Source organism: Barbus barbus (assembly GCF_936440315.1).
Source record: "Barbus barbus genome assembly, chromosome: 50".
In the NCBI taxonomy this organism is placed as follows: Eukaryota; Metazoa; Chordata; class Actinopteri; order Cypriniformes; family Cyprinidae; genus Barbus; species Barbus barbus.
In genome coordinates, this window is record NC_136728.1 from 3,747,033 (window position 1) to 3,761,014 (window position 13,982).

A 13,982-nucleotide genomic window follows, 5' to 3' on the forward strand; every position below is an offset into this window, starting at 1 on the left:
TTCATACAAGGTGCATTATTGCCATATGAGTGCACATGGAAAATATTGAAATCCATATATATTTTGTTATGTGGACTGTGTGACTTTGCCTTACCTTGCAGTGGCTGGCAACACCCTTACACTTTTGGAGCCACCAGACTATGATTCGCCGGTGAGTACTCTTTAATAAATCATTGGCTTTGCATGTCCTGTCAAAAATATCAATACAAGTATTGAATATGGCAGAGGGAAGCCACATCTACAGCAGTGGAGTGCACTTCTGCCGATGATGAGACTCCAGAAGGCTCGAGGTATCATGTCAGTTTTGTGGAAATAGACACATTTTTTTAAGTTCATTATAGATAAGAAGTCAGGGAAGTGGTACTAATAGAAAATATCATTTGTTACAGGATCCTGACATTGGGCAGCCTGGTAACATAGTGAGTATTGCCTAAAGTAAATTTACATTATGCAAGAATTCTGCTATGCTAACTAAAAGGTGTTCACAGAATTCACAAACTGTCAGATATCTCGACACAACACATCTTAAGAGACAGATCGAGCTGACAGAAGTCAAGATTGATGTGAACAAAAGAAAGCTGCAGGACATGGACCTTGAGATGCAAATTAAACGCAAGACTGAGGAAACTAGAACTGGAAATACTAGAAAGAGAAGTAAGTGACTTCAGTTCATACTGTAACCATGACTGTAACACAATGTATTAATCATCATAATTGTTTCTCTCCAAAGCTCCAAGCTGACAAAATAATAAAAGAGAAATATTCCAAAACCATTGTGGTCTTGTAACTTTTTTTATGAATGTCAAGTACACTTTATAGTTATTGATCCAGTGAAGTGGAACTAGAATTTGGGAAGATAACCACAGAGTGTGCTACCGATGCCAAATTAAATTCATGTACACATGAAAAAGTGATATAGCCTACATTATCCCTTATTAAGGGATGGGCTAAATCAAAACTAAATTAACTGAAATAATTTGCAATGTATTGTTCTCTAACAAGTCTACCATTTCTGTTATCTGGGAATATGGCAGCATTGTCCCAATCAACATCCAAAGCAACTCTGGGAGCCCTTTCTTTTCTTAGGCTGGCAATATTGTGCAGCACTGTGCAGGCAACAGTCACGCCACATGCTCTGTCTGGGGAGACCCTCAGGTGGTGCAGGCACTGAAATCGTGATTTCAGGAGGCCGAAGGTCATTTCAATTGGAGCCCTGGTTTTGGCATGGTTGTAAGCTTGCTGTGCTGGGGTTTGGGGGTCTGTAAGGGGAGTCATCAGAAATGTCTCACAGGCATAGTCTTTGTCCCCCAGCAGCGCACACCAGAGAACTCACCTGCGAATACAAAACATAATTCTTACAAGTACTGTAAAATATATAGCCTATTAAGGTCATTGAATGCACAGAATAATTATGTAGCTGACAGTAACCATAACTCATTCTTACCTGAACATTGACACTGTGGAAGTATTTCCTGTTAACAATCTCCCTCATGTGCCCCTGAGGGGCGTTGGATACGAATATGGGTGCAATCCACTGTACCAATTACATTAGGAAAACTAACACAAAATAATGTGTCATACTGCTACTGTGCTAATGTAACATTTGTAGTAATCTGTTATTATTCGTGTTACCTGCAATCTTGTAGAACTCCTCCTTGATGTGGATGAATCTTCTGTGACCAGGGAAGGTGATAAATATGTGCACAAGAGATTTCAACGCCAGATTACATTTCTTATTGTGCGGCAAATAGTGGCTTTATTGAGGTTTTCTGCATCACCGACAGAATACAGAAGCATGCCACTTGCAAAGAATCGCAGTGCTACGCAGACCATCTGTGGGACAGTGAGAGCATGGCTCTGTCCTGTGCTGTATGTTTGGACCCAGCAGCCTACACAAATATCTGATGCCATCACCTGAGAAACTGTACCTCTCAGTCAGATATTCGTCTGAAAAGGCCAATGGGTCTGCCCTATCTCGGAAGACTCTTTCATGCCTGAATGCTCGTCTGAGTATTAAAACTTCCTCATCAACTACATCATCCAACAAAGGGCAAGCCATTATGAATAGGAAACACACAAATCTTTAGTCTATATATACTACATATTGACCTCGTTACGGACTTAATTGAAACCACATTTGCAACTTCATGAGCCATTATCTCATCAACTGCAATAAAATATAATATATTGATATTTGTTCTCATTCAACAGTACATTTCTACTCTATACTTGCATATATAGATATACATAGTCTATATTCTATTTCTCATATTGTATAGTATAGTTATTTTGCACTGTGTTGGCATTCATTGTGGACAGCAAAGTAATAATTGCTCAGGAAAATCCGCTTTCCTCACTGGGTGTATGACAATAAATGCTTTAAATCTCGAATAATATATATATTCATCAAACCTCTGACAGTGAAATGAACAGCAGTTTTCAATAATAACTACAATAACAGTACGCATACTTAGATGAATGACAGTATATCTAGTATTTTAATGCAGGACCATGAAGTGACTAAAACACATTAATATCTAGTAGGATTTAGGGAGGAACTAGCCGATAAATCACTAGGATTAATCTTAGCCTGGATGTTAGCCTGCTCCGGAGCAGGCTAGCTGCAAAGTGCAAATCTCCATAGTAACTTAATGTAGATTAATTTAGCCTCCCTTCATGCAACCGAGTCAGGGCTCAATTCAGACAGGATAGTTTGAAATTCCCTTATCTTGCTTTTGTGCAATACCCCCCTGGTTTCACAGACGAGGCTTAAACCTAGTCCTAGACTAAAATGTAAGTCTGAGCTGTTTCAACTGAAATAAACTTGCACCGACTGATCTTCAAATAAATCAGTGCCTTTGTTTTGTCTCAAGATGCACCCCAGCAATGTTTTTTCCTAAGCATGTTTATAATAATGACTTAAATTAACTATGGCCTAATCCTGGCTTAGTCTAAACCCAGTCTGTGAAACCAGGCTAGTTTAAGATGATTAATTACAAGAATTCAGAAGTGAAAAATCTCTATAAAATGATGAAATAATACACTGGTCTGTGTGTATTATTGGTACCACCACACCAAACATCGTTTCTTAGATAACAGACATTAGTGCAGTTTAAAACAGACAAACTATCCTCAGATAATCTGAAAACGAGAAGATGCATTTATAACGTAATATACTACAGTATATCAGTTCACTATAGTTAATACTACAGTATGCATAGCATTCATTAACAAAGTGCTGTAAATATACAGTATAATACACTTTACTATAGTATGGTTCAAAAACACTAGTATTTACTATAAATAGTATTTTTGGGGCACTGCTAACCTCGTTTCCTCAAAACTGCTTTTAAAACACTGGAATATAGCAAATATATTTATTATAATTGCTTGAATATATAAATGCATGTGCTTTATCTAACATCTGACTTGTTTTAAAATATAGGCTACCAAAAATATGTAAGTTAGCTAAATATTTCCCTATAAACCATATCATAATATATTGTACTATTATATTTTCTATAGAAGCTATGACTAATCTTTATTGTAGCTCTTAATTTATTGAGCGTGATGTGATATGTTCATGTTTGATTGCAGTGCGTGGTTTTACAGTCAAAGGTTTGTTGATGTGAAGTTTTATCTTTTAGTTTCGTTTTTTCACACATAATTGAATTTCAGCTCAGGCTATGCTACAGTTTTCATTTAAAACTGGTTACTAAAACAACTGTTGGTGGGTGGAAATAGACACATAACTTTAATTAACAATATGAATAATCTCTAGATACTGATAAACTGATAACCAGTCAAATACAATGCAATGTTATACAATTATGATTTAGATATGAACAAATAAACAATCTGTTTTGTTTATTAATCAGTTAATTAAATAATTGTGGCCTTTAGGTTTTTGTCATTTGAAAATGTTTTTAACGTCATTATATTCGTTGAACGGGGGTCCAATGCTATTTCATGCATTCTGAGTTATTTACACTGTTAAAGAGTTGGATTCTCAAGCTAAACATGGCCAAAGTTAAAGAAAAAAAAAACATTTGGATGTATGATGGAGTATTTCTGTGCCAAATACACTCCTTCTGGGTTCTTAAAAGTTTCGGAACAGTTTTTTTTGAGCATGGAACTCCTTCTGGAAGAGCGCGCGCGAAGGCCTTGTCCCAAATCACACCCTAAACTCTCATGGTCTTCCTCTGAGTCCACACTTTCAAGGGGTAATGCCGCTATCAGGTAGAAATCTGCTGCGGAGCTCGTCTCAGTGCGGGCTTGGCACAAGTGTGCATCGAGGGAGCATAGCGATTGCAAAGGGGCCTTTCCCAAATAGTTCGGGCTGTTACAGGTTTCCTGGATGCAGACTATAACAGACTGCATTATGGGCACATAGCTGGTCTGTCCCGCCCATAGTTCCGCACCGGAGCTAGTAACCAATCCGACTGTATGTGGGCATTCATTTTTAGTTTCTTAAAAAAAAAAAAACTTTTTGTGCAGTTTTTTGGATGTGTCCTGTGTTCCACCCACCACAAGCTTACAGGACACAGCCTAGTGCTATAACTTCAAGTGCTGACAGCACTGCTCCTTTATATAGGGTAAACAAACTCACATACCCATTACGCACACTTCCATTTTTGAGCTCAGATTATAAAAAGAAAAAAAATTCTTTATTTTCCTACTTTCCTACTTTAATTATATATATATATATATATATATATATATATATATATATATATATATATATATATATATAATTGAAAGTTCTCTAAATGACTAATTAGCCTTTTAAAATGATTCCTATCAGTGTCTGCATGTATAATTTAGACCGTTTGCCTAGATAGTTTAGTGTTCATGGAGTGAAAATAAAAAAGCCATAGATAGGGCACGCAGATCATTTGGTAAGACAAATGCAATGATTATTATGATACTATCTCTAACAAATTGCAAGAACGCCATCAAAAACAGTAGCATAACACGAACACAATAACATGAAACACACTATAGCATCTAAATATGATTCTGTAAATTGTAAAACATCGTAAATAAAACATTGTTCACAAACATGTCCATGTCTGTCTGTTTTAAAGGTTGTGTATAGGAGTAGCATTTTTAGGTGTCATTATAGCACAATTCTTAACACCCCGTTTCATATCATGGTTATAGCCTAAAAGTAAATGTGATTTACAAAGGATTCACTTTGAAAATTACCGTATTGGCCCGATCCTAAGACGACGATCCTGATTATGAGGCAACTACTTACAACTTTGCTTAAAACTTAGCTGTAGTTCAACTAAAGTATGAATTTGTTGTTTGCTTTCATTTAAAACCTTACTTGTTGGCGACTCTTCTGTCAAATGTCGTGATCTCTTCCTTTTGAAGAGAATGACATGCCTGCAGGAGTCTTGTAGAGATGCTATTTCCACTTGAATCCAGTGTAAACCAGTATAAAGATGAGCATCCAGCCTCTGGCATACTCCAGCGTTTGATGTAGACAACAGAGAGAACTTTAGCTCGTTTGCATACTCTACTGACTTCAGAACAGGTCAGAGGAATGGGTGTTTATTCGGAGCATTTGACTGCAGACTGTTTTGTGAACAATGAACAGTTTAATGGAGTTAGACACTCAAAAAGTTTGGAAATATTAGCAAAGCAGCATATTATTATGATTTCTGAAGGATCATTTGACAGAAGACTGGAGGAATGATGCTGAAAATTAAACTTTGCATCACAGGAATAAATGACATTTTGAAATAAATTTAGGATATATATATAAATGTAGGATTCTTAACCCATACACAACGTCTATACGAAAAAGGTGCATTTTCTGACAATAATAGAAAATTTGGTCTAAGGCTCAGTGAACAATGTCTGGGGCAAGATAAAGTTACTCTACAGTTTCATTTACAGAAGCAAGAAGTCTTGTACTGGTGACAAAATCAGCCGTTTCTAATAAAACAGAAGGACTGATAGCACAGCTCTATATAACGAAGACAGCTGAGCAGTGGACATACTCATATATTTAGGGATACTCCTGCCAGTCTTCACGGGTCTTTGGGTCAGAACATCAGTCTGTTTTTCAAGGTTTATACCTTAATGTTGATCACATGACCAGCTATGCCATGATTTAAGATACCACTAACAATTAAATAGTAATAAAATGAAAACCCTTTTCATAGCTTGAACCATTTATTTCAATTTGAAACTCATCACAACATTAAGTTCACAAAGCTTTATCACTTTATTGCTTCATAAAGAACATGCCAAATTATATGTTTGTTACACAATGCGTAGTAATTTATGAAATCTGCAATATTCATATGAAAGAACACAAACAAAAACACTTCAGATTATACGCACCGCAATTGTTCAGCGCTTCAAAACAAGGTTGACATTCACAAAACTAGCTTAACTCAAGAAAGCCATTCACAAGACATGGCTGTGGGACTCAACACAAACATACTGAAAATATCATTTATTATTATTATTATTATTATTATTAATTGGACAATGAAACTTTACTCAAAACTGATGTAGAGCCGGATATGCTCAATTAGCGTACTGCATGTAGAGCAACTGATCCGTTCTATTCAGTCGCTGTCGCTGGCGCTCTCAGAGCTGACGTAACAGCCCTCCTCTCCCACCTCAGCCAGGAACAAGTGCCCTGACCCAAAACAACAATCATGTCATTAGACACTGCAGTTACATGACAGGGAAAAAATGTTAAATTAAATCTAGCCCTTCACAGTAACTCTCCAATGTATTTCTAGATTATTTTTGACTGATTTATTAATATTATTATTATTTAATTGTTTTCTAAATCTGAGTGGTTCATAAGTCATCACACCTTTGGCTGTTTGGGGTCAAAACTAACCAACCGTAGGAAATAAATGAAGACCATAACATGAAGTAAAGGGAGGGTAAAGACGACTAAAATCCCCAGAAAAAGTGTGTAATTTTATAATTACTACTTCAGGAAATTGTGGTTTAAAATAAAAAAAATGTTACTCTCTCCAATCAAAGATTTTCTCAGGAAGGTTAAATGAATCAGTTATCTATTAATTCCTCACCGTTTAATGAAGAAACACGAGTCTCATCAATGAAGTCGAATTCATAGCTGACAAATGGACTCTGTGGAGAAAGAATATGTTATAATAATTTATTATAAATCAAATTACACTGCCGTTCAAAAGTTTGGGATCGGTAATATATATATATATATATGGAGTCGCATCAATGCTGTACTTATTTGATCAAAATAGAAAAGCAGTAATATCGTGAAGTATTAATGCAATTTCTAATATTGTTTGTCTATATTAATATAACTTTAATATATAATTTACTTCTGTGATGGAGCGCTGACTTTTCACTTTCAGTGCCACATGATCCTTCAGAAATCCTTCTAATATGTGCATTTATTATCAGTGTTGAAAGTTAATATTATAATGCTGCGTAATATTGGTTTTTAAACCTATGATACTTTTTCTTTGATGAATAAATCGTTTAAAAAGTCTTTAATATCACTTTTTATTCATTTGACACTGAAGACTGGAGTAATGATGCTGAAAATTCAACTTTGCATCACAGGAATAAATTATATTTCAAGTATATTAAAATAGAAAACTTGTTTTAAATTGCAATAATATTTCACAAAATTACAGTTTTTTGTGTATTTTTGATCATATAGATACAGCCTATATACAACAACAAAAAACATAAAAAATGTTAGTGATCCCAAACTTTTGAAAGGCAGTGTATATTCAACATAATACAGCACAATTAATGCTTTCACAACTTTCTCAGCAGTAATGAAATATCCTTTTATTAAGATATAGATGGTGCCTTGTGTTTGAGGAGCGTTCTCCAGTCCCGCTTTTCCTTTTTCTTCAGCTTCATCACCGGCTCATTGCATCTCATTTCCCATGAGCACTCCTCCGCGATGATGTCACCGGACAGCTCTAGCTTTGCATAGTAACGCCGGTCATTCACGTACCCACTGAGATTCATGAAAATACATTTTTCAATACATGAAAAATTCACATTTTATACACATACATACATATATATATATATATAAGGGCTGTCAACATTAACGCATGTGATTCGTCTAAAAATTAACGCGTTAATATTTTTTTAACGCAAATTAATCGTTTGAAAAGGTTTGACCCCAACTTCTTGCCATCGTCGCAGCGCGGAAGGTAATCATTGCCTGCGTCCCAATGTGCACACTATCCATCCTAAATTCTGTGAGATATTAGTCATTTTCAATACTATTTAGTAGGGCTGCCACTAACGACTATTTTTATTTTGATTAATCTATGGATTAATCTAAACGATTAATTTCCCGCAAAAAAATAAAATAAAATTTTACTTAATATTTTATTAAAGCAAATGAAATCCAAATTTCTATGAAATCCTTTTTTTAAAGCAAAAGTAAAGCGCAACAGAGTGCAAGAAGCAAGCGTCTATCTCATGTCCAAATCACTGAAATCACAGTTCAGTGTTATAGTGTGAGAATGACAACATATCCACCTGTTCTAGTCTAATAATAATAACATTATCATCCAAAAACACTTTTTAAAGGAGTATTTACCAGAAATATTATTTACCAGAATTTATTTAGGTTAAAAAATGTAAATGTGCAGTTAAAAAATTTTTTAATTAAATATAAAATCAATTAATTGGAGATGCTTTTGGTTATTAACATTGAATGGAACCATTAAAATGGAATCCAGAAAATAATGGAAAACAGAATTTGGTAAAGATAAAACTTAATTAGACAGGCTTTTTGATTAATAAAATTTAATTTAACCATTAAAACAATGTATAGAAAAATTTAAATGGAAAAAAAATGAATTTGTAAATAAAACGGATTTCATATAATTATAATAATTATTTTTTTTAGTAATAAAAATAGAAGTGAACAATAGCTTTTAAAATGACTTAAAATACATATATAATAGCAATGATGCAATAATAATTAGTTCAAATAAAGTATCAAAAGCAAGAAATCATATGGATTACGCATCACAACAAAGGCCTGCAGGGGCGCCGACGGCCTGATGATTATTAATATTGACCAAGCACCATTTAATTCAAATGTACACTTAATCTTTAATATGTGGCCATTTCTTTAGGACAGAAATGCTACAGCCGCTGTAATTAAATGATGTGGACATCAAACCGTGTAAACTCAGAGTGAGGGGTTGAGCTTTTATTTAGAAATCGCGATGTTTCTCCTGTGTTTGTGTAGATTTATAAATGATTTACCTTACTAATCTGATGAAATGGCACGCGTTGCGTTCCCAGATGAACGTTATAATAAACACAAACTCACAACAACATGCAGAGATGAGTTTGAGACGCTCCACGTGTAAATAAGTTACTGTGAACGGAGCCGCTGTGAGGCGCACGATCTTAACTACACGCATGTACATAAAGCACATATACTGTGTGAACTGCATCGTATATAATTATTTAAAGCATAGCGTTTGTGAATTCACAATTATGCTTAATTATGATTTTTAAATGGGTTTAATATATCATGCAGCCTTGGAAAATAGTCTAATAATGTGTTTTATGGATTCTCGTCCGTGAAATGCGCCACTTCCGGTATTTTGCCGGTTAGTCGACGATTTTTAAAAATCGACTAGTCGACTAAAATCGACGAATCGCGACAGCCCTACTATTTAGGGCAGATAGGGTGGATAGTATGCACATTGAGACGCAGGGATTGTGTGATTATGAGGTGCCGGGCTAGACAAGATAGAGAGAGAGAGAGAGAGAGAGAGAGAGAGAGAGAGAGAGAGAGAGAGAGAGAGAGAGAGAGAGAGGAAGTTATTACAAACACTCGATGGTGGTTTAAAGTGAGTTCTGAGTAAAAGTGTACTATTAATCTCATAAATTGTCTTATGTAGCATGATGCTAATGTTAGCTCTAATGCACCTGCAGAACAGATCCAATTCTTCTTGATAATGCATTTTATCATAATACTTCATGTAAGGTCGCAAGCAAATGTTTTGTTGTATTTATTTAGAAATACTTTTGATAATAGTTGGGTAAATGTGTACTGGGACTGAAGCGATGTGGCTTGGTAAACGTTTTATTGTCAGTATAAAGGCTGATAACGGCTGAATTAAAACAAAAGAATAATTATGTCTCATACCTGGTGGAGATGTGAGAGGTTCTGTTCTGTTTCCTTAAACTAGTTTGTCATGCATTCCTTTATTTCAACACATTTACAGGGAAATCCTAGTATTTTAAATTTGCGATTAATCATGACTAATCACAATCCAGGACTATGATTAACGCGATTAAATGTTTTAATCGATTGACAGCACTAATATATACACACACACACACACACAAAATATACATATACACACACTATATTGCCAAAAGTGTTGACACCCCCTTCTAATGAACAGAAAAAGGCACTTCCAACACTGTGGCAACAAAGATGGAAACATAATTCATGTATTTAAAAATTGTATTTCCATCTCTGTTGCAACAGTTTTGGAAGCGTCTAAAATGACAGCACCCTTATGTACCAGTCATTGGTGTTTGGTGATGAGTTTTAGGCTTGAGATCTGCATATAAAGTCACACCAGAGGTGTTCAGCTGGGATCAGGACTTGTCTTTCTGCAGACCAGTCAAGTTCTTCCACACTGACTCAATCAATCATGTCTTTCTGAACCGTGTCTTATACACAGAGGCACTGTCATGTTAGAATAGAAAAGAGTCCTGTCCAAACTGTTGCTATACAATTAGAAGAACACAATTCTCTAGAATATCATTATATGCTTAAACATAAAGTACTTACTAAAGTAGTCAAACATGTTCATTAGAAGGGGGGGTGACCCAATACTTTTGCCAATAGTGTGTGTGTGTGTGTGTATATATATATATATATACAGTGTTGGGGAGTAGTTAACTACAAGTAGCGACGCTACTAACTTAACTACATTTTTCAGTAGCTTGGCAGTAGCTCAGTTGCTTTTTAAACAGTGTAGCTTTTCCAGTAGCTAACTACTTTTTGCAGCAAGTAGCGGTGTAGCGCGAGCAAAAGCTACATTGCGTTTTGTCGAGCCTGCGCGAATCAGCGCGATGCAAGGATATTCTTCTTGTTAGATTACAAACTCATTTTTTGCCATTACCGCCACCTGTTGTTTAATCACGCATCTTGCGGCTAACGGTTCACTGACGTACAGAAGTGGGTTGACACACCCATGTTATCCATGATGGAGCAAGACGTGGCGGCAGATTTGGAGGATGGAGAAACAACTAACATTAATTACCCATGGCCTTATTTGTCCAAGTTCATGTCTCTCAAAGAAACGACAAGTAAAGGTTACACTTTTTGTAACAGTCTGAGATATTTGAGTGTTGTGTGTAATAAAACAATACTCTTTGAAATCATAATTGTATTGCATTGTTTTAAACACTAAATATTTTACTTAAAACATTCCTCAGACACTTATTCAGTTATTTATAATATACGTTGTTCAAAAAAATCAAAAGTAGTTTCAATGTAGCTAGCTACTTTTTGATAGTAACTTGTAGTGTAGCTAACTACTTTTCCAAAAGGGTAGCTTGACTGTAGTTTAACTACTTTAACTTACGAGTAGCTTGTAGCTTGTCAAACTACAGTTTCAGAGTAGCTTCCCCAACACTGTATATATATATATATATATATATATATATATATATATATATATATATATATATATATATATATATATACACACACACACACACATATACAAATATCTTATCTATCTATATAAGACTCCATACATCAATGCACATGGTATTTGCTATCCTCTCAAATTAAGGAAATACAGGTCTTTTCTAGCATGAAATGTGAACATTAATAAATGACTGAACAAACATGCTTTATAATCACGTAACCTGTAGACGACAGTGTCTGAGTAGAAATCACACTTCTGCATCACTGGATTGATGAGCTTTATGTAGACCGTGACCATCTCGCTCCTCTGGAACCATTTGATCTGTGGGTGAAAACTACACAGGAAACACTTAGTATTATCACAGATATGAACAATAATCAGAACACCTTTACACATGGTATTAGTGGTTCAACGGATCACAAATCTCACGGTTCGGATCACATTACGGTTTTTGACCCACATCATTTTTTGGATCAGCAAGAAAAGAAAAATATTTCAGTTTAGCTTGCATTCCATTTATTGCTTAAAGCGAAGTACTTCTTCGATACCACAGCAAATCTACTAGATTAACTAAGAAAGTTTAAACATGATTAAAGTGAACAGCCAGTAAAATTAAGAACAAATACACAAATTACAAGCATAGATAAAAACAGAATGTGTTACAAATAAAATCAGGTCGGTAGTATTCAAATACAGAAATGTAATAATTAGGGAAAAATAACACTGCATATTGTTCAGTGTATAAATTAAATCTAGATCTTGTTTGATGACAGCAGCAGGTCAGCAGGTATTTATAGGCCACTGTTCCTTTAAGACCTGATGCACGGATCCGATATAATGATACACATCCGATTTCTTTCACTTGAGACATAACTGACTGCGTTTACCTGAATGATGGGTATTTTGTCATAATTTTGTGTGTATGTGTCTGTTCAGAGGATTCAGAAGAGGGTTCAGTTCGGTGTTCTCGTGCCGTCTCTCTCTGACGAATCGAGTTCCCTTTCGCCTTTTCTCTCACTGGAATTGTTTAAATTCGCTTGCTTGTGTAAATACGAACAAATGATAAACGTTTACTCCATTATGGTTAAATTTTGCAGTTAATCCGCAGATCACATGCGTGCCGAACCATGGGGCTTGGTCCGTACGGATCAACTACGATCCGTTCAACCACTACATGGTATGGCTGAATGTTGTGAACATATTTTATAACTCACCTTGTAGGCTGGAATGAGATGAGGGCTGGATTGTGGAAATTCTGTGGTTTATTGTTCAGGGTTTCATCTTTGTCTACATAGTCAATGTGGGCAAAAAGTGTTACTATAAATGGGACTAGTTGACTTCAAACTATTCCTTACATGTGAATAAACATGCCTGTTTCAGAGCTGGCAGGTCTGGTCTGCTTCGGAGAGGAGAATCCATTCAGATCAGGGCTAAAAAAAACAATGAGAAAGTCAGTTATTACAAACCAAAGAAGAAAACGGAGTCAGTTCTTATTCAGAACAGGTTTAAAAAAAAATAATAATAATAAAAATAAAAAATAAATACTGGAAAAGTATGATTTTGATGATAAAAAACCAATCAATTCCTGATGACAAACAAAAAACTAGTTGTTTTAAATAAATCACCAATTCACTGTATAGGATCCATTGGTGAGCAAGTAATGTTACACTTCTCCAAATCTGATGAAGAAACACCCTCCGGCCATCCAAGATGCAGATGAGTTTGAGTGCATTTTCTTTTTTGTGTGACTTATTCCTTAAAGTACGGTCACATTTACTGTAGTTTCTGCAGACGAAGTCCAGCCATTTCAATAAGAAACCGTAATTATGAATTTTGTGTCAGTACAAAAGATTTCCCCATGCATACTTCGCAATGGATTCAATTTGGTTACAAGGATTCGCCACATTCGTGACTTCTGTGTGAGCTGTGTTTCAAACAACTCTACACTATTGATTATAGACAATGGACCTTTATGCCTGCAAAAAAAGTGTTGCCAAAATTGGAACAAAGTAGCTTTGATGACTTTCAATTTGAAAAAAACAAAAAAATAAAAAATACTGCAAATGGCAAGATAGGAGGATGAAAGATATTTTGCTAAATGTAGTGAAAACCATAAAACCGAACTTAAAGTGAAAAGCATCTATCGTAATGTATCATGCAGCCTGAAGTCAGTCAGTTTGTACATAATCTGTGACAAATATACACATATACATACATGTATATATATATATATATATATATATATATATATAAATTTAATGGAAAACGATTCGAGTAGCATGGCATGTCTTTAGG

The 13,982-nt window shown here is 35.2% G+C and overlaps 1 protein-coding gene across 1 annotated transcript in view; it reads right to left on the reverse strand.

The window, feature by feature from the left end:
• Positions 1-6,175: 6,175 nt before the first annotated feature.
• The window catches only part of tdrd12 (tudor domain containing 12), a 30,003-nt gene continuing 22,196 nt past the window's right edge, over positions 6,176-13,982 (reverse strand). The window contains exons 28-33 of the mRNA XM_079414413.1: positions 13,059-13,117; positions 12,902-12,974; positions 11,908-12,021; positions 7,840-7,993; positions 7,068-7,128; positions 6,176-6,661 (exon numbers count right to left, since the gene is read on the reverse strand). Coding sequence (XP_079270539.1) covers positions 6,588-6,661; positions 7,068-7,128; positions 7,840-7,993; positions 11,908-12,021; positions 12,902-12,974; positions 13,059-13,117 — 535 coding nt within the window. The 3' untranslated portion in view covers positions 6,176-6,587. The remainder of the gene's footprint in view (positions 6,662-7,067; positions 7,129-7,839; positions 7,994-11,907; positions 12,022-12,901; positions 12,975-13,058; positions 13,118-13,982) is intronic.